Source organism: Chiloscyllium plagiosum, unplaced genomic scaffold, assembly GCF_037043375.1.
Source record: "Chiloscyllium plagiosum isolate Xiang-an unplaced genomic scaffold, Cpla_swu_hap1 HiC_scaffold_2, whole genome shotgun sequence".
Taxonomy (NCBI): Eukaryota; Metazoa; Chordata; class Chondrichthyes; order Orectolobiformes; family Hemiscylliidae; genus Chiloscyllium; species Chiloscyllium plagiosum.
The window spans coordinates 126,768,236-126,790,222 of NW_028270140.1; the positions used below are offsets into that span (position 1 = coordinate 126,768,236).

General features: G+C 42.4%; 1 protein-coding gene across 4 annotated transcripts in view; it reads right to left on the reverse strand.

Annotated features, from left to right (window-relative positions):
- Positions 1–20,370, reverse strand: part of LOC122558001 (microtubule-associated serine/threonine-protein kinase 4-like) — a 475,290-nt gene extending 454,920 nt beyond the window's left edge. For all 4 annotated transcript variants that reach the window (XM_043706362.2, XM_043706358.2, XM_088000634.1 and 1 more), the window contains exons 1-2: positions 20,271–20,370; positions 19,922–20,173 (exon numbers count right to left, since the gene is read on the reverse strand). In XM_043706362.2, coding sequence (XP_043562297.2) covers positions 19,922–20,113 — 192 coding nt within the window. In that variant the 5' untranslated portion in view covers positions 20,114–20,173; positions 20,271–20,370. The remainder of the gene's footprint in view (positions 1–19,921; positions 20,174–20,270) is intronic.
- Positions 20,371–21,987: the final 1,617 nt, after the last annotated feature.

Below are 21,987 nucleotides of genomic sequence, written 5' to 3' on the forward strand. Positions count from 1 at the left end.
TCTGTGGGGTGACAATTAATCACCAACTTCAACCTGCACATAACTAGCTCCCATCTGGCTAGAATCATAACTCAAATTATGCAAGAGACACTTTTTTTAGAAGCACACACATCCAGTAGATAACCCATTTGTCCAGCAGGACCTCTACTCAGAAAGCAGTAAAGGAAAAGGAAATTAAGGAAATCCCTTGGTAGCAGCAAGGAAAATAACTCTAAGATATGGTTTCACATTATTTGGCAAAGAATTATGTAGATAATTAAATAGTTTGTGTTTGTCTAATTGTTGGTCTTTACATTTGAAGAAAGTTTAAAAGGACATGGAAACTAAGAAGCTCTTACACAGAATGTGCGGTGGGTAGCAAAGGCTTGAAAATTTATCACCAGGAGGTGGAAGTTTCTAATTACTTTCTGCATCGAACAGAAAATAATAGACACATCTGATATCATCCACCATCAGAGAAACCTTTGATTTCCACAGAATAGGATAACACTGCCTTGCTGTCTCCATCTCTCCTGAGAGGCGATGTTGAAGTCTGCCAGATTTACCCTCCAACAACAACCAAGTGTACGATCATTAAGCCTTGGCCTGAAGACAAATAGTGACCTTTTTCTTGTCAGTCAAAACTCAAAATGTAGAGGTTAGGCAAAATGTCGATAAATCTTTCTAAAAGGGGAAAAATAAAAATGAATCTTTTAAGCTCCAAGTTAAATTTTTATTACTTCAAAAAAAAAATCGAAATATCGTAAAATGTTCATGAGCTTTACTCATTAATTCACTGCTCAGGTGACGAATCATAAACTGCTGCTGCTTAGAAATCATAGAATCTCCAACAGTTTGGTTACTGGCCACTTGGCCCATCGAGTCCACAACAACCCTCTGAAGAGCATCCCATTCAGACTCACTTCTTATCCTGTAACCCTGCATTTTCCCCTTGCTAACCCACCTAGCCTACACTTCCCTGGACACTATGGTCAATTTAGCCTGGCCAATCTACCTAAACTGCACATCTTTGGACTGTGGGAAGAAACTGGAGCACCGGGAGGAAACCCTCGCAGACGCAAGGAGAATGTGCGAACTCCACACAAGCTGTCGCCCAAGACTAGAATCGAACCAGGGTCCCTGGTGCTGTGAAGCAGCAGCGTTAACCACTGAGCCACCATGCCACCCAACTTCAAAGGACCTCACTGCTTTAAAACTGACTAAAGTCTTTTTTAATTAAATTAAATCATTTCAACAAGTGGAATAATTATTCAAAAAATAGGACAATCCTATATTTACCCCAAGAGTGGTAACTCATTGTTACCTGCAGTTAATTTTTAAAATTATTGTTTTATTTCATAGAGGCTCCAGTTTGCAGCATCACCACCACAACCCTGAAGTTCGTGCTCGCCCTCCCACTTTAACTTATCTACTTGTTATTGGTATCCATCTTCTCCTTTTAACGTGTTCAGACTTGAGAAGTTCTGGTTTGAGTTGATGAATAAAGAATACATGTCGCTTTGGGGCGATTGAAATCAGAACTTGAAAACTCTCCCATTGATTATTACGGTTTTTCTTTTCTTTTCCTATTCTTTGGACCCAGTGACCATGAAGAAATAATGACACTGGTCAACAGCAGTAGGGTTTTGTGTTATTTTATATAAATGGACATTTGATCTAAATTTGAAATAGAATAATAATGGCATTCTGCAATACTTAATTGCCTGCTTCTCTGCCTTCAAGCACAATGAAACACTTTTTTTCCTGACTCCACTCAATGTTGGACTTCAGACTACAAATCATTGTTATTCCTTTGTGAGCGCAAAAGACAGGAGGCAACTCCTTAAATGACCTGTCCCTGTAAAAGTATTCTCACTGAACATCAACAATTTCTGGCGGAAATGGTGCAATATTATGAAGTATCATCAAGTTCCTGGGTATTAATTTTGCGTCACATTGTGGAGAAAAAGAGGAAGAGATGCAATAATAAACTAAATAATACTACATTTTTTATTATCATAATGACTCAATGTATGCATTTTTTAACCATCTGCAGCCAGAAATATCAAGCAGATATTATATCCCAGGCCCCTCCTGACATTACAGAATCAGAGTTGTACAGCAGAGAAACAGACCCTTTAGTCCAACATGCCCAAGATGAGCAGATTTCCTAAACTAAACTAGTCCCACTTGCCTATGTTCATTCTAAACCTTTCCTATTCATGTAACTGTCCAAATGCCTTTTAAATGTTGTAATTGTACCAGCCTCTACCTCTTCCTCTGACAGCTCACTCCATACACACATCACCCTCTGTGTGAAAAGGTTGCCCCTCAGATCCTTTTAAATCTTTCCCTTCTCACCTTAAACTCATGTTCTCTAGTTTTGGACTCCCCTACACTGGGCAAAAGACCATGGCTATTCTCCTTATCTACGCCCCTCATGATTTCATAATCCTCTACATAGGTCACTCCTCAGCTTCCCAAGCTCGAGGGAAAATAGTCCCAGCCTATAACTCAAACTCAGTCTTGGTAAGGTCCTTGTAAATCTTTTCTGCACCCTTTTCAGTTAAATAATATTTTGACTACAGTAGGGTGACCTGAAATATACACAGTACTCCAAATGTGGCCTTACCAATGTCTTGTACAGCTGCAACATGTCCCAACTCTCATACAGAGGAACCTCGATTATCCAGCATTCAATACACCGAATTTCGGATAATCCGAACAAGATTGCAAAGGTCCAGACATGTGGCTAACTATGTTATCTGGCATCGATTATCCAGCATTCGATTAACCACACTAAATACTTCCCACTTGAGTCCTTCGGATAATCGAGGTTCCTCTGTACTTAATGCTCTGACCCAATGAAGGCAAGCGTGCCAAACGTCATCTTCACCACCCTGTCTAACTGTGACACCACTTTCAAAGGAATTACATACTTGCACCCCCATGTCTCTGTTTGAGAACTGTGTAAGTCCTGCCCCTTGTATGTCTTACCAAAATGCAACACCTTGCATTTATCTAAATTAAAATCCATCAGCCACTCCTTGGCCCATTGGCCCAGCTGATCAAGAGCTCATTGTACTCTTAGATAACCTTCTTTGCTGTCCACTATACTATCAATTTTGGTATTATCAGCAAACTTATCACCATGTCTCCTCTATTCCCACCCAAATCACTTCTATAAATAACAGACAACAGTGGACCTAGCACCAATTCTTGTAGCACATTGCTGGTCACAGGCTTCCAGTCCAAACAATGACCTCTACCACCACTCTGTCTCCTACCATGAAGCCAATTTTGTATCCTCCCCCTTTCCCTCCCTGGATCCCTTCAGCCAATTCCATTCACTCCACACGATATCAAGAAATGACTGGACACTGCTAATGTTATGGATCCTGACAACAAATTAGGCAAAGTACTGAAGACTGGTGCTCTAGAACTCCACCCACTCTAACTGAGCTGTTCCAGTACAGCGACAACTCTGGTATCTCTCTGACAATGTGAAAAATTACCCAGCTATGTCTTGAGCACAAAAAAGCAGTATATATCCAATTCAGCCAATCCAATCAGCATCAGCCTCTTTATCACAGTAAAGTGATGGAGTTGGGAGGTCATGTTGCAGCTGTACAGGACATTGGTTGGTCACTTTCGGAACAGTGTGTGTAATTCTGGTCTCCCTCAAATTGGAAGGGTGTTGTGAAACTTGAAAGGGTTCAGAAATGATTTACAAGGATGTTGCCAGGGTTGGAGGATTTGAGCTATAGGGAGAGGCTGAATAGGTTGGGGCAGTTTTTCCTGGAGTGTTGGAGGCTGAGGGGTGACCTTATAGAGGTTTATAAAATCATGAGGGGTGTGGATAGGGTAAATAGCCAAGGTCCTTTCCCTGGCATGGGGGAGTCCAGATCTAGAGGGCACAGGCTTCAGGTGAGAGGAAATATTAAAAAGGGACCTAAGAGGCAACGTTTTCAGGCAGAGGGTGGCGCATGTATGGAATGAGCTGCCAGAAAAAGTGGTGGAGGTTGGTATAACATTCAAAAGGCATCTGGATGGGTATATAAATGGAAAGGGTTTAGAGGGATATGGGCCAAGTGCTGGCAAACGGGATTAGATTAGGTTAGGTCGGCATGGGCACGTTGAACCGAAAGGTCTGTTTCTGTGCTGTATATCTCTATGCTTCTATGACTCTAAACGGCAAATATACAGAACAACCTGCTCACTGATGTTCAACTTGCATTCCACCAGGATATTTGACTCTAGACCTCATTAGAAGAGTTAAAGTCTAGGTCTGGGGTGAGCAAAGAGTGACAGGCCCTGGCTGAATGTAGCACCAAGGAGCCCAAGTGAAATTGAAGTCAATTGGAATCCAGGGGCAAAGCCTTCATTAGTTGAGAGACACTCTAGCACAAGAGTGTTTGCAAATGGTGCAGGTCAATCGGCTCAGCCCCAGCTCCAGCATATTGCTGCAGGACTGCCTCAGGTTTGTTTCCTAGGTCTAACTGTCTTCAGCTGTATCAGCATTCTCCCTATCTTCAAGTGAGAATGAGAATATTCATTGATGATTGCTCAGCAGCCAGTTTCATTCATGACTCTTCATACAAGATGACCTGGACAATGCTCAGGCTTGGGTTGATCTGAGCCTCAAGTGCCAGGCAGTGAAATCTCATCAGCGAGAGAAATGTGATCATCTCCCCCATAACATTCACCTGCACACCATCTCTAAATTTCCCATGGACAACATCCCTAGGGATCTGCATTCAACAGAAATTGAACTGAATCGGCTTCATAGAGACTGGCTCCAATAACAGGTCAGGTGTTGGATGTCCTGTCACAAGCTGTGCATCCAAATGTCCAAAACTTTTTCATCATCTACTAGAGGAAGTCAAAAATCCGACATAATATTTCTTATTTCTCTGGTGTGATACCATCCAGGGCAAAACACTTGACCTATACCCCATCGATCATCTTAAACATTCACCAACCCCCTCCTCCTCCACCATTGCCCAGCGGCAACGACATCACCCATCTACAAGATGCAATGCAGCGACCCCCACAGGGCTTCTTCTACAGCACCATCCAAATCCACGTTGTGTACCACCTAAAAGGCCAAGGGCAGCAGATGCTTGGGAATACAATTCACCACAAGCATCCCTCCAAGTCACACAGCTTTCGTCCCAACTTGGAAATACATCACCGATTCTTCATTGTCACTTAACTACAACCCTGGAAATCACTGTCAACACTGGGTATAAGCATAGAGGTTAGACTGCAGTAGTTCAAGGCAGCAGCATAACACCATCTTAAGATCAATCGAGAACTGGCAACAAACGCTGGCCTTGCCAGCACTGGACACAACCCATGAATATTTTTTTTAAAAACGGATAAGCTGCAGTATTCTGGCCAACACATGTTGAGCGATGATTACTTTTGTTGTGAAGTGACTCATTCTGACAGGAAGAATGAAGAGGAGCATTTTAAACTAAATAGTTTGATTTTAAAAGGAGGTGAAGCGAGAGAGAGAGAGAGAGAGAGAGAGAGAGAGAGAGAGAGAGAGAGAGAGAGAGAGAGAGAGAGATCTGGAGGTGTAGGGGCGAAGACAATTGAAGGCGGCTGTCATAAAAGCTCACCAGCTGCAGCTTTATTGATGCACGTATCGAATCCAAAAACAAGTGCAACCTCGTTTGAAGCCTGGCTAGGACCCAGCCACAGACTTCTGTCCAATTCTGTAGGAAGAACATCAAGGCCGTGGAGAAGATGCAAAAGTGATTTATCAGAAATGCAAGCCATCTGCTACGTGGGAGAAACCAGAGAAGATTCACATGAAATTTAATAGAGATGTTCAAAATCGTGAAGGAGCTTGAAGTTTGATAAAGTAAATAAGAAACTGTTTCCAATCGCAGAAACATTGCTAAGGGTGGGACACAGCTTTAAAGTAATTTACAAATGTGTCAGCAACAATATGAGAAGTGTGTTTACACAGTGGAGGATGACACTCTGGAATGCAATGCCTGAAAGGGTAGTGGAAGCAGATTCATAACATCCAAAAGGAAACTGGACAAACACTTGAAAAAGAAACACTGGCAGAGCTATGGGGAAACAGCAGCAGTGTGTGACTAATTAAATAGGTCTTTCAAAGAGCTGCCGAAGTCACAGCAGGCTGAATGGTATCTTTCTCTGGTATATCACTCAATGATTCTATTCACAACATCAAAATGGCACCAAGCATTTCAGGCTGGGAGGTAGCAACCTTTAACAGCAGGAGAAAGTGGGGACTGCAGAAGCATATTCTCCTGCTTCTCGGATGCTGCCTGACCTGCTGTGCTTTTCCAGCACCACACTCTCGAATCATTAAGAGTACCCAATGTTGACCTTTATTCTGTCATATGTTTTACCTTTAATTAAAATCTATCATTATGCCTCATTTTTAAAATATAAACAAACATATCATCACATTTTCTACATTCTAACTTGATAACTATTCACTGAAGACTGCAGCTGTGTTTAACTCTAACAGAATAAACAGTGACGATCACAGTTTTCTATTGACAAACAAATTTTACCAATTGGAAACTTGGATATTTTCATCTCAGATGTAATTCCTGTTTATTTAGATCGGCATAAATAATTCACATGTCTCTATCAGAGGGAATTTTTGTATGTTGTGCACTGAAAGGCTTAAGTTTACTTTGATTCAAATGAAAACGTTGCTAACATTCGCAGTTCAACAGCTGCAAAACTTCAAATAGCTATGTCTGCTAAATGGACGGATTGAAATACATACATACACACACACACATCTAACTTCATACAAGATTATATACTATATGCTAATATTAGCAATCTCTGACGCTTTGTTTAGGAATAGAATACATCTGTCAACACTGGCAAGTATCCCATAAAATATCAATATAAGTAAGATGGAGACCCACGCTATAAACCAAAAAGAAGATTCTGATGAAAAGTCACTGACTCAAAACTCTAACTCTGTTTATCCACCTACAGACTTTGCCAGACCTGCTGTGTTTCTCCAGCTCACACTGCTTTTGTGTAAAATGTCTCTGGAGTAATTTAGAGGTTGGGGATAGTATACTTTAGCTCAACACGTAAATATGTTCAACAAAGCTGAACACAAAAATATTTGCAACTTCTAAACTACACTGTTTTATATACCATCCAAATAAAACAAACAGTGACAGTAGTATAAACTGTTCTGAAACTGCTCATGTGAATCCTGTGAATCTGCTGGTCCACCACACATGGGATAGCAAACATTTTATGTTGTACACATCCTACTTTAAGTGTAAATCCAGCTTTGAATTGGCTCGATCTTCATGAATTCTGCCAATAAATGCAAAGCTCATACACTGAACGTTCCTGGCCATTTCATTAAGCTTACTGCTGGAAACATGCAAAAGGTAGAATTTATGGCAGCATAGCAAAAGTAGACCATAAGATGTAGCAGCAGAAGGAGCTAATTTGGCCCATTGACTTTGCTCTGCTATTCAATGAAATCAAGATTGATCTGATAATCCTCATCTCCACCTGCTTGCCATATCCCCATACTTCTTGAATGCCTTGCTGATTAAAAATTTGTCCACCTCAGCCTTGAACATATTTAACGATCCGACCTCAAAAGCCGTTTGCAGTAAAGAATTCCACAGATCGACTACCCTCAGAAGAAATTTCTCATGCCTTAAATGGGCAATCGTAGAACCCCTACAGTGCAGAGAGAGGCCATTTGGCCCCTCAAGTCTACACCGACCCTTTAAAGAGCAGCCCAACCAGATACCTGCGACCCCACATTCAGCATGGCCAATCCACCTAATCTGCCACATCTCTGGACTGTAGGAGGAACCCATGCAGGCACAGGGAGAATCTATAAATTCCACACGGACAGTCACCAGGTTGGAATTGAACCTAGGTCCTTGTGAGCTAGCAAAACTAAACACTGATCTGCCATGCTGCCCTCTGTTTACTCTGGGATTATGCCCTCTAGTCCAAGACTATCCCACAAGGAGAACAACCTGTTCGTAACTATCCCGCCAAGGCCCAAGAATCTCACGTTTCAATAGGGTCTTCTTTCAATATTTTGAACTCCAATGCGTACAAGCCCAACCTGCTTAGTGACAACACTTCAGGTCTATGACCCTCTTTATCAAAACTGATAAAAATTTTGTTGGAAACTAATCATCCTGAACCGTTCGTTATCTTTTACCAACTTCTTCCCACTGATAATGCCTGGCCTGCTAAGATTTTACACCATTTTCTGTCTTGATTTCAGATTCCATCATCTGCAATATTTGGCCCTTCATTACATTTTAACAACATTCATTTATTCTCACCTCTGAGTCAGCAGGTCGAGGGGTCAAGTCCCACTCCAGAGACCTTTCATAAGCATTAGGGCTGATATTGCAGTACTGCACACTGACAGTGTTCTACAGTTAATGTGTCAATTTTTAGCTGAAACATTAAATTGAGTCCTTGCCTTTTTTCTCAGGTGGACATAAAATATTCCATGTCACCATTTCAAAAAAGATCCAGAGATCCTAATATCCTGGTCAATAATTATCCTTAAAGCAGCATCATACTTACCGATGATGTGGTTTTTAACCATGTTGCTGTTTACAGGATCTAGCTGTGCATAAAGTAGCTCCTGAGTTGTCTACAACCAGGACTGCATCTCAGAAGTACTTAATTGACTGTAATGTGCTTTGGGACATTCTGATATTTGTGAATGGTGCTATACAGGTGAGTGGTTTTTAAAAATTAATCTATTTGACACAAGTGACTTAATTTGACACCACTACAAAAATGTTAAGGCAGAATTGGTTATGTAAAGCATTTGTTACCACAGTTACTCTTCAACACAGAAAATAATCTAAAACTGAGATTTATAAACTTCTGAACTGCTCAATCCCCAAATATAATTAGTCTGGCATTAACAATTTAAATTTTGTCATAAAAGAGAAAAAAAAATATTTTTGCCATGATATTACATTACATTACAATGTGGATACAGGCCCTTCGGCCCAACAAGTCCACACCGCCCCGCCGAAGCGCAACCCACCCATTCCCCTACATTTACCCCTTACCTAACACTACGGGCAATTTAGCATGGCCAATTCACCTGACCTGCACATCTTTGGACTGTGGGAGGAAACCGGAGCACCCGGAGGAAACCCACACAGACACGGGGAGAACGTGCAAACTCCACACAGTCAGTCGCCTGAGGCGGGAATTGAACCCGGGTCTCTGCTAACCATTGTGCCACCGTGCCGCCCAAAATACTGCCTTGCTTTAATACTGAGGTAGCTGCAATCAAATAAAATCAAAATCACAAATGAAAACCAAAACTTTCACAAAGGTTTGGATGCTTAACTCTGTTAGGAGAAATTACAAAGGTGATTCCAGCCTTAAAGTATTCAAAAGTATCATAAAGCACAACATCTTTTCATTGAAGATTGAAGGAAATATAACAGATCTTCAAAAACAGAAAAGATAAATAAAAAGCTATTTAACTTTGACACTCTGCATCTTCTAGTTCCTTGCACAATCAAACTTTTTAAAACCCCTACCAAGGTTATAGTGTGAAGAGTTTTCTTACCTCATCACAATCCCACCCCCACCATGTCCCCAGACATGTCTCTGAACAAAGGCAGCTAGTGTTCCATTAATTACAAAAAGTTGGATAAGAATCTTGTCAGGATCAGATCTGAAAGCTATGGGGATAAGCAGAACAGAAATGGTCAATTATTCCAACCTTTTGCATTTACTATTTTGAAGAAGCTCAGAGACAGAAATCCTAAATTAATTATAGCTCCAAAACCCATGGTTGTTCAGAACATTTCAATCAAATGCTGTCACATAGAATTAATATACTCATCAGTGTGGTATGCCTATATTTTGGATTACCTAGAAATATGTCAAAAATAACATCAAATAGCATGAATTAATGGCATAAAACCATTAATTAGCATTTGAAAGAAACATCATTGGTATAGATCTGTGTGATTCGAATGGCAGAGACTCAACCACTGATATGTTTAAAAACACAAACATTGAATCCCCAGTGCTTTCTTTTCAGTCCGACTCTAAAATTTATAGACTACAAATCAAAGTCTGACAAGCAGATACAGAAAGTAAAGTATTGCTCAATTTTCTTCACCAAAACAATTCTCAAATATATAATGAGCCCGTTTAAAATTTTATTTAGGAACTACTCAAATCAAATGGGGTAATAAATGCAATAAATAAATATTTTCTAAGATTCATAAAGACTCAATTAAATTGTTATAACTCCTGCATCTTTTCAAAGGCTTATCAGCTCCCTTTACAAAACATGGACCAATTGTCACAACTTTACTTCAGTTTGCACATTTCAGGAGTTAGATTAGATTAGATTCCCTACAATGTGGAAATTGACCATTTGGCCCAACAAGTCCACACCGACCCTCCGAACAGTAACCCATCCAGACCCATTTCACTACATTTACCCCTGGCTAATGCATCTAACACTACGGGCAATTTAGCATGGCCAATTCACCTGACCTACACATTTTTGGACTGTGGGAGGAAACCAGAGCACCCAGAGGAAACCCACGCAGACATGGGAAGAATGTGCGAACTCCAGACAGACTGCCGCCCAAGGTGGGAATTAAACCCGGATCCCTGGTACTGTGAGGCAGCAGTGCTAAACACTTAGCCACCATACCACCCTCTGACAAGTTCATAGCCCTTACATACAAGGATTGAGCTACTTGTATAATTCTGGTCCTGACTATTATAAATGCTAATGCACACCCCTAGCCAAATATCAAATACTTAGAATCCTATATTAAGCATGTTTCTATTCATCACTTAGCAGTTAATAAATGTTGTGGACTTATTTCATTCTGCATTCTAATAATTCACCCAGATTGAGATTTAAGTCTTTGTTAGTTAAGTAGGATATGCAATTAAGTGATCTGCTTTAGAAAGTTAGAAATACATTTCCCAAATCACTATCTATTCCTGGAACAAATGTGGTATGTGTAAAATATGAAGATTGACATGCAATGACCACTTACATAAAAATGATTTAGGCCTCTGATCATCAATTGTCTTCATTCTCACTACTGGCTGTGAAAGCAATGTTTAAAGGGGAGCTACTACCAAAGTGTAAGCTACCAAACTCAGGGGGATGGGTGGACAGGATTTGGTACACATTAGGACAAGGACAGCAGAGTTTTGGATGAGATGAAGTATACAAGATTTAACATGGGACAATGGGGAAAACAGCCAAGGGCAGAGGTATTAAAAACCTAGATGATAGCCTCAGCAGCAGATTCTCTGAAGGAAGACCAGAGTGGGCCAGTGTTCTAGATTGGAAAGAGGAGTTCTGTGTTGGTTTAGATTTGTGAAGATGGGCACAGTGTCTTTTATAGCACCGCAGTTGCAAAGTGTCTGATTCAGGGTCAGATAATTGCAAAGATAATCAGTAGCTAGGGAACAAATTGAAGAAAATGACTTCCAAATTTCCAGCATTTTATCAGAGAACAGTCATGCTGACCACTTAGCCAAGGAATCAATAACTAAAAGACATTGGAAAGGGTCATGATAGGTGGTGGTGAGGTAGAGCTGGAAGTCAACACTGTGTTCAAATGATGTCCGAGGAGTAAGATGTAGAGCAGAAATAGGAGGGACACTAGTGTTAACAGTGCAGAAAGACTTGTAAGGAGGGTGGAGAAAACAGATACAAAGGTTTAAGACAGCCAGAAGTAAAAAAGAAAGCTTTGCATTCCAGAATGTTCCAGGAAAAGTTTGACAAATGAGAGCAGAGCAGTCAAGTAGGCAGCACACTATCACCTTCACCAGGGAAATTACGGATGGTCAGTAAAAATCAGGGCCAGCCAGTGACAACAACCTATAAATAAAAAAAAACACTGCAGCCCTCCATTTGGCTCACCAAATCTTTTGTGCAAGTAGAAATGAGCGTCATACCAGCGGGAATGGCCACGATGTGAGACAGTAATAATTTTAATGTGAACTAGGACTTCCAAAGTGAAGGCAAGTTGGTGGTTTAGCAAATCAATAGATGTAGAGATGTTGTGGTGAACAGAGGGCTAAAGGCCCCAGGGATTTTGAAAGGGCACCTCTAAGTAATTTTGGACAGTTTTACCCAGATAGGCTGAAAGAAAAGTAGGGTTGAGAGAACATAGAACATAGAACATAGAAGAATACAGCGCAGTACAGGCCCTTGGGCCCTCGATGTTGCGCCGATCCAAGCCCACCTAAACTACACTAACCCACTATCCTCCATATACCTATCCAATGCCCTCTTAAATGCCCATAAAGAGGGAGAGTCCACCACTGTTACTGGCAGGGCATTCCATGAACTAACGACTCGCTGAGTGAAGAACCTACCCCTAACATCAGTCCTATATCTACTCCCCCTTAATTTAAAGCTATGCCCCCTTGTAATACCCGACTCAATACGCGGGAAAAGGTTCATACTGTCGACCCTATCTAACCCCCTAATCATCTTGTACACCTCAATCAAGTCACCCCTAAACCTTCTTTTCTCTAGTGAAAACAGCCCCAAGTGCCTCAGTCTTTCCTCATACGATTTTCCTTCCATACCAGGCAACATCCTGGTAAACCTCCTCTGCACCCGTTCCAATGCCTCCACATCCTTCCTATAGTATGGCGACCAAAACTGCACACAATATTCCAGATGCGGCCGTACCAGAGTCTTATACAACTGCATCATGACCTCAGGACTCCGGAACTCAATTCCTCTACCTATAAAAGCCAGTACGCCATATGCCTTCCTCACCGCACTATTTACCTGGGTGGCAACTTTCAGAGATCTGTGTACATGGACACCAAGATCCCTCTGCTCATCCACACTACCAAGTATCCGACCATTAGCCCAGTACCCCATCTTTTTGTTATTCTTCCCAAAGTGAATCACCTCGCACTTAGCTACATTGAATTCCATCTGCCACCTTTCTGCCCAGCTCTGCAGCTTCTCTATATCCTGCTGTAACCTGCCACATGCTTCCTCACTGTCAACAACTCCTCCGACTTTCGTATCATCCGCAAACTTGCTCACCCAACCTTCTAACCCCTCTTCCAGGTCATTTATAAAAATGACAAACAGCAATGGTCCCAAAACAGATCCTTGCGGAACACCGCTAGTGACGGCACTCCATGAAGAAACTTTGCCATCAACTACTACCCTCTGTCTTCTTCCATCCAGCCAATTCCTAATCCAAACCTCCAACTCACCCTCAATGCCATATCTCCGTATTTTCTGCAGTAGCCTACCATGGGGAACCTTATCAAACGCCTTACTAAAATCCATATATACCACATCTACCGCTTTCCCCTCATCAACCTCCTTCGTCACCTTTTCAAAGAATTCAATAAGGTTTGTGAGGCACGACTTGCCCTTCACAAAACCATGCTGACTATCCTTGATCACATTATTCCTATCCAGATGTGCATAAATCCTATCCCTTACAATTCTCTCTAAGACTTTGCCCACAACAGAAGTGAGACTCACCGGCCTATAGTTACTAGGGCTATCCCTACTCCCCTTTTTGAACAAGGGAACCACATTTGCTATCCTCCAGTCTTCTGGGACTACTCCTGTAGACAAAGAGGACATAAAAATCAAGGCCAATGGCTCTGCAATCTCCTCCCTTGCTTCCCAGAGAATCCTAGGATAAATGCCATCAGGCCCAGGGGACTTATCTATTTTCACCTTTTCCAGGATTTCCAACACCTCTTCTCTACATACCTCAAAGCCATCCATTCTACTTATTTGTTCCTCAGTATTCTCATCGACAACAATGCCCTGTTCCTGAGTGAATACTGAAGAAAAGTATTCATTCAGTGTCTCCCCAATCTCTTCCGCCTCCACACGCAACTTCCCCCTACTATCCTTGACTGGACCTATTCCTACCCTAGTCATTCTTTTATTCCTAACATACCTATAGAAAGCCTTAGGGTTTTCCCTAATCCTATCTACTAAGGACCTTTCATGTCCCCTCCTTGCTGCTTTTAGCTCTCTCTTCAGGTCCTTCCTGGCTACCCTATAACTCTCAATCGCCCCAATTGAACCTTCACGTCTCATCTTGAGATAGGCCGCCCTCTTCCATTTAACAAGGGATTCCAATTCCTTATTAAACCACGGCTCCCTCGCACGACCCTTTCCTTCCTGCCTGACAGGTACATAATTATCAAGGACACTCAATAGTTGCCCCTTGAACAAGTTCCACATATCATTTACACTCTTGCCTTGGAGTCTACTTTTCCAAGCCACACATCCTAAGTCATGCCTCACCGCATCATAATTTCCCTTACCCCAGCTATAATTCTTGCCCTGTAGTACACACTTATCCCTCTCCATCACGAGTGTAAAAATCACCGAATTATGGTCACTATCCCCAAAGTGCTCACCTACCTCTAATTCTAACACCTGGCCTGGTTCGTTACCCAGAACCAAATCCAGTATGGCCTCACCTCTTGTTGGCCTGTCTACATATTGTGTCAGGAAACTCTCCTGCACACATTGAACAAACACTGACCCATCTAACGAACTTGAGCTATAGCTTTCCCAATCAATATCAGGAAAGTTAAGAGAGAGGGAAAGAGAAGTTTGTGTGAAGTGATTGGAAATAGCCCCTTAGCTGAGACTGATAAGATGGGAATTACAAGGCCAACATGTAAGATGGCAAGGTCACTGGTATGGCTGTGAATATAAATTGGAGAATTTTTCTGGAGGATGTGACTGAGGGAGGATTGGAAAACAGTGAATTGAGCAGAGGGATAGCAAGAGGAGGTGGCATTTGAAATTGAGAGTGAGAAATTATTTAGTAAAGAGTCAGAGAGTAAAGCAGTGAATATATTCTGGCAAGTTTAAATAATTACAATTTATGAAAATAGAATTTCAACATACAGGCATCCCTATTGATACATCACTAAAATTAAACAGATAAAACAAGTTGTGTCGGAATTTCCTGGCAAATTATTGGTAATGTTAATGGCACATGCTGCTACTACATTACAAATTTGACGAATGGCTTGAGGCAAAAAAAAATTTGCCATAAGTTGCATATCACAAGTTGCCGGATAATTTGCAACACATTGCCATTAACTTCACAAAGGTGGCATCAAGGAACAATGGCCTTGTGATTCTCAAGAAATTGTTGCAGTTTCACATCACTAACAATTAAACTCACTGAAGAAAATTAGATCTGATATCGATCAGTGTAAACACTTTTTAAGAATGTAATTTATTTTCCTGCTTTATTACTAAATCTCTCTTACCAAGCAAGGCTGCAGCAGAATCTGGAATTTCATTCCAACAAATTATTCTCAGTGTATTTTTAAAAATAATTCCTTTGCCTGTTTTTGTGTCTTTTGCAATCCATTTTCCCCCATTTCTATTTTTCTTTTCTAGACTGCATTTTCCCTAATTCACCTTATTTTATTCTCTGACATTCCTGTTTATTTCCTAAATAATACCTGATTGATTATGATAAATCATTGGCTTTATCATTCACCAAGATGCCCCAGTGCACTTGCCATATTATATTTAGTTCACACTTGTAGGAATTTGCAACATAAAAAGATTTTGATCTGAAGGACAGTTTTCACGTACAGGGACAATAGTGGGTGAAGTCAAAAAACCCTGATCATTTTTTTGATAAGGAATCATGTAATAATAATATAAAGTAACAAAGCCACTGCAGCATATGTGGTCAGAAAATTATAGCATTTTCTACAGTCTGTAATGAAATGTAAATGTCACTTGAAATGGGTGAAGTTGTTAGAATTCAAGAGTGTAGAAACATTAACTTTCTCTTTGTTTATCTTCTACAGTAATCAAAACTGTGTATCACTGCATTTGTACAAAACCCCCAAAGTGATCTCAGTATTTCAACATTTTAGCTATTCATGTAGTTAGTACATGTAATACAGGATGAAGTTGATAGGAGCAACAGAAAATGATCTTGCCAGATTATGTACATCATACTGAAGGAGCCTTCAGTAAGGCAACAAAGTATCACCACCTACGAAGATAAGTTAAAAATCACAAAACACCAGGTTATAGTCCAACAGGTTTATTTGGAAGCACTAGTGTTTGGAGCGCGGCTCCTTCATCAGGTGGTTGTGGGTTGTGGTGGACACAACCACCAGATTAAGGAGCAGCGCTACAAAAGCTAGTGCTTCCAAATAAACCTGTTAGACTATAAACTGGTGTTGAGAGATTCTTAACTTTGTACACCCCACTCCAACATCAGCACCTCCAAATTACGAAGATAAGGAGATTCAATTCCAGTCATTCAAAGCAGTTAAAGAGTTCAGATTATTATTCTTCCTTGTTTCCTTAGTAAGCTTTCTCAAATTTGGATTCTAAATACAATTTACAAATTTAAATCCCAGATTTCAGTTCACATTCCAACTTTACATGGGCAACTCTGGCTTATTTGTTGCCCATTCCTAACTGCCCTTGAAAAGCTGCCATCTTGAACCACTGCAGTCATTACGTTGAGAGTACACCCAGAATGCTAGAGGTTTAGTTCAACCGAGTTGTATGCTATACCATCTTGGAGGGCTGTAACAAGTCAACCGACATTCCCTGGGTCTGCAGTTATGATGGACTAAACCAGATAAGAACAGTAATTTTTCTTCACCGGAAGGGCATTTGTGAATGAGGTGGGTTTTTATTATAATTGATCATAGTTTCATGGTCACTTTTACCCTATTTATTAAGTGAACGTAAATCCCACTGCCATGATGGAATGTAAACCAGTGTTCCTGGCTGGGGCCACTGAATTACCAGTCTAATACTATTACCAATACACTACCCCTTGACTTTGATGTAATGAAACAGAAACCAGTCAGGCATAAGAAGCAGTTTATGTAAGTAAGAGACCAAATGAATTTCTGCACAGTCGATCATTTCTCATTGCCTCCCCACCCATAACCACCACAAGTCAATTTACTTTCAGGCAAGAGTGAAGATCTTGAAGGCGAAGCAACCTATCCACTAGTATCAAGTCAAAAGCTCTCAGATACAATTGTTTATCACAGCTTAATAGACTTTCTTGACTTATTCATTGGAACCATGTTACTGCCAAGAATCAACACATTCAAATGTCAAGTTTGATGTAGCTTTGTGGGATTGCACATAGCCATGTTGCCCAACCATACATTATTCCTTGCTTAGAATTTTAAAAGAAAGGATCAAAATACGTACAACACAGATGGCCTCCTTCTTCAAGGACCGCAATTTCCCCCCCGACGTGGTCGACGGTGCCCTCCACCGCATCTCCTCCACTTCCCGCTCCTCCGCCCTTGAGCCCCGCCCCTCCAACCGCCACCAGGACAGAACCCCACTGGTCCTCACCTACCACCCCACCAATCTCCATGTACAGCGCATCATCCGCCGTCACTTCCGCCACCTCCAAACAGACCCCAGCACCAAGGATATATTTCCCTCCCCTTCCCTATCAGCTTTCCGTAGAGACCACTCCCTCCGCGACTCCCTTGTCAGATCCACACCCCCCACCGACCCAACCTCCACTCCCGGCACCTTCCCTTGCAACCGCAGGAGGTGCAACACTTGCGCCCACACCTCCCCCCTCACTTCTCTCCAAGGCCCCAAAGGAAACTTCCATATCCGCCACAGGTTCACCTGCACCTCCACCCACATCATCTACTGCATCCGCTGCAGCCGGTGTGGCCTCCTCTATATTGGGGAGACAGGCCGCCTACTTGCGGAGCGATTCAGAGAGCACCTCTGGGCCACCCGGACGAACCAACCCAACCACCCTGTAGCACAGCATTTCAACTCCCCCTCCCACTCCACCAAGGATATGCAGGTCATTGGACTCATCCACCGCCAAACCACAACAACGCGACGGTCGGAGGAGGAGCGTCTTATCTTCCGACTGGGAACCCTCCAACCACAGGGGATGAACTTGGACTTCACCAGTTTCTTCATCCCCCCTCCCCCCACCTTGTCTCAGCCGAATCCCTCCATCCCGGCACCGCCTTCCTGACCTGCAGTCTTCTTCTTGACCTCTCCGCCTCCATCCTACTCCGACCTATCACCCTCACCTTGACCTCTTTCCACCTATCACATTTCCAACGCCCCTCCTCCAAGTCCCTCCTCCCTACCTTTTATCTTCGCCTGCTGAACACTCTCTGCTCATTCCTGAAGAAGGGCCTGTGCCCGAAACGTCGAATCTCCTGTTCCCTGGATGCTGCCTGACCTGCTGTGCTGTTCCAGCAATAAAGTTTCAACTTTGATCTCCAGCATCTGCAGACCTCACTTTCTCCTAGAATTTTAACTATCATTTGACCCATCACAGTCTAGAGTTTCATGAATAGGATTTCCTTAAACCTCCGTTTGTTGCAAAGGTAGTTCTAGGCAAGTTTTGCACTCTCAAATGCAGACAGCCTTGGGCATCCAAAGTTAAACTCCCATCCTACACTCTAGTCCCACCTCTGGCTAGACAAAACTCTCAGACCTTCAATCTCCACTCGAGTCTGGTTTCCTCTTCCTTCCTACCCTACACCACTCCCTCCCCCTGCACAATCACCACTCCAACTCTGACTATACACCCTTCTCTCAGTTTAGATTACCCTAAGCCCTACCTCAGCCCGGAGATGACTCCCGCCGTCCCCAGCCCAAGCTCCCTTAACAATGGGTCCAATTTGTCTGACATCCACTACTCGATAAAGCAGAAATTTCATCCAACTAAATATTGGGAAGGCCAAATCCATTTTCTTCAGTCAATGCCACAAACCCATGTCCTAAGTTACGACCTTATCCCTCCTTGTTCAACTGCGTAAGTTTGAACCAAACCATTTGTAATCTTGTTGTCATATCTGGCCCCAAGACTACGTATCCATGTCACTATCATAAATGTCAATGTCCACCTCCAGAACAACACCAGATTACATTCCTGCTTCAGCTCATCTGCAGCTGAAACTGTCAATTCAAGCCCTTTTCACTTTCAGACTTGATCATTTCAGTGCACTCCCAACCTCCAGACTTCTGCTCTCCATAAACTTCAGGTAATTGAAAACCTTGTTGCCTATTTTCTAAACTTTAGCAAGTTCCAACCATCCATCACTCTTCTGTTCGCTGACTGCCATTGGCTCCCAGTTGGGCAGCACCTCCATTTTAAAATATTCAGCCTTGTTTTCAAATTCTTCCATGGCAGCAACCCTTTGTAATCACCTCCAACTCCACAATCCTCCAATTCTGGCCTCCTGTACATCAGCTGCTCCGTCATTTGAGGTCAAGACGTCTGCTGCCAGCACCCCAAGTTCTGGTACTCATTCCTTAAACCTCTCCAACTAACCATTCTAGCGAAAAAAAATTCTTTGGTTAAACTTTTGGCCAACTGCCCGAACCAGCTCCTCAGGGGGTTCAGGGTCAAATTCTGTTTGATAACTACTGTAGGGAATCTAATCTAATGTAAAACTCTTATGTGGGAGATTTAACTTTGTCGAAGGTGCTTTGTGAATGTAATGTGCTGCTTCTCACGTTATTTACGCGGCCGAATTCAAATTATTGGATGATGCGAATGTTATTAAAATTAGATATTTTACAAATCAATCGATGTGACTGATTTGACAACCACTGAGAAGGACAGACGATACATTTTTTTTACCTGAAGTACCTGTTGCAAATTGTTTCCCAACTACAATAACTGCATGTCTGCCAATATTTCACCGACACGAAAAAGGGAAATTGAAAAATTTTGTCAACATATGTCGCAAAACGCAACACATGTTATTAACAAAATGCAAAGCCCTTGTACCTGAAGTTGGGTAGCGCCATGTGCCGATGGCAAGGACATTATTGACATGAAGCACTTTTAACGTTGCAATAAAACAAACTGAAGCACCGGGAGAGAGCAGAGATGTTACAAACCCGTTCACTCTCCTCGTCATCGTCTCGGTCGGCTGCTTCCTCATCGCTGCTGGTTTCCTCGGCATCTTCATCCTTCCCCGGCTTCTGCTGGAGCTCCGGCTCCCAGCACTCGCTCTGCTCGCCTTCGGATAATGTGTCGGACGAGCTTTCAGAAGCATCTCTCTCGGGCAAATCCTCCAGTTTACCCTCCATACTCAGCTCCCGGACTTGAAGGGATTTTCTCTTTTGCTGGCGCCCAGCGTGGCACTGCAGCTGCAAACAAATTAAGAAACGTATATACACTACTTTTAGATGTTCAACAGCTGAGATACTACCAGGTCTAGTTATTTCATGTTGTGTGTAAACCTACCTTTCAGTAAATACGCCAATACATTGACAAACTCAACTTTAGTGAATGGATCAGCGAGATAAACTCTCGTGCAAGTCTATAGCCTGGGCTCGCATTCTACCCTGACCACGCCCCCTGCTGACTGTCCCCGCCCTAGGACACGCCCATTATTCCACAGAGGCCCCCTGTAGGACACGCCCATCTACCATTCCTCAGATCCCGCGCGCGGCCGCTGCTCCTGGTCCCCAAACTTTACCTGGCCTGATGGCCCCACCCATCCCCCCTCAGACCGCGCCCTAAGCCCCGCCTCATGCGGCAGGACCCGCCCCCTTCACGAGGCCCCGCCTCCATTGCGCAGCTTGTTTTGTTGACTTCGCCGCAGGTTCACGCAACTTAACCCCGCCCTCTTTGCTATGACCCGCCCTTTGACACGCCCCCTTTTCTTCCCCCTCCCACACTACTCCTGGCGCACTTGATTGTGGACAATGTTAAAAGTCACACAACACCAGGTTATAGTCCAACAGGTTTATTTGGAAGCACTAGCTTTCGGAGCGCAGCTCCTTCATCAGGTGGTTGATTCCTCCATATCTTGATTGTAGAAAGGCGTTTCTTGAATCCGTTTGGTAGCATCAAAGGGTATTCTCCTCCAGGTATTAAACTGGTGCCCTCCCTGTCGCCTCACTCAGCTCCACGGAACTAGTTTGAGGCGTAGACAGGACATTATCCCCTTACGAAACCAAACTGTCACATTGCTGCTCTGTTGTCATGTTTCCTGCGTTAGAACAGTAACTGGACTTCCAAAGTGCTTCACTGACTGTCAGGATCCTGTGGTGTGAAAGATGTTGTATATTTTTTAAAATACCAGTTTTTCCTGATGGTGTATTTTCATGAGCCCTTTTCATGCTTTCGCAATTCCATTTTGCCTTATCATGTGAGGGGCATATTTTATTATTCTCAATTTTCCTCCTTAATAACTTCCCAATTTTACATGGAATGGAAGTAAAATTAATGTTTATTTTGCCCGATTCTGTTTTGTCATCCTGTTTGTAAAATACCAGGTTAGTCTGGTGACAGTCTTGAAACTCCCAGTGTCTAGTGACTCCCTCTTATTGATAATCATAGACTCTTCATTAGTCTCAACACTCTGGGATAAACCACTATTGATACCTGAGTTTGTTTTAAACCCAATAACCTTCCAACCCACCTATCTTATTTATCATAAAGTCATTGATTATAGTAGTGAAACAAAACTACACAGTGGAAAGCTGTTAATTAAGCCTTTTCCTCTGAATGTTTGGAGAAAACATTCAGAATGTTTGTTTTTATAGTTATCCTTTTTATCAAATTGACATCATGTAGGGTTATTGTCTGTTCTCTAATTGCCTTTTTACTGGTGTGTTACTGTGAATTTTCACTGTTAAATTCACCCCCTGCTGCTATACACTTTTAGATTATGTTTCATAGAATCCCTACAGCGTGGAAACAGGCCCTTCGGCCCTACAAGTCCACACCAATCCTCTGAGTAGTAGCCCACCCAAACCTAATGTACATTGCTCTACATTTACCCCTAACCTACACATCCCTGAACACTATGGGCAATTTAGCATCATCAAATCACCTAACCTGCACATCTTTGGATTGTGGGAGGAAAGTAGAGCACCCAGAGGAAACCCATGCAGACACGGGGAGAATGTGCAAGCTCCACACAGGCAGTCGCCTGAGGCTGGAATCCAACTGG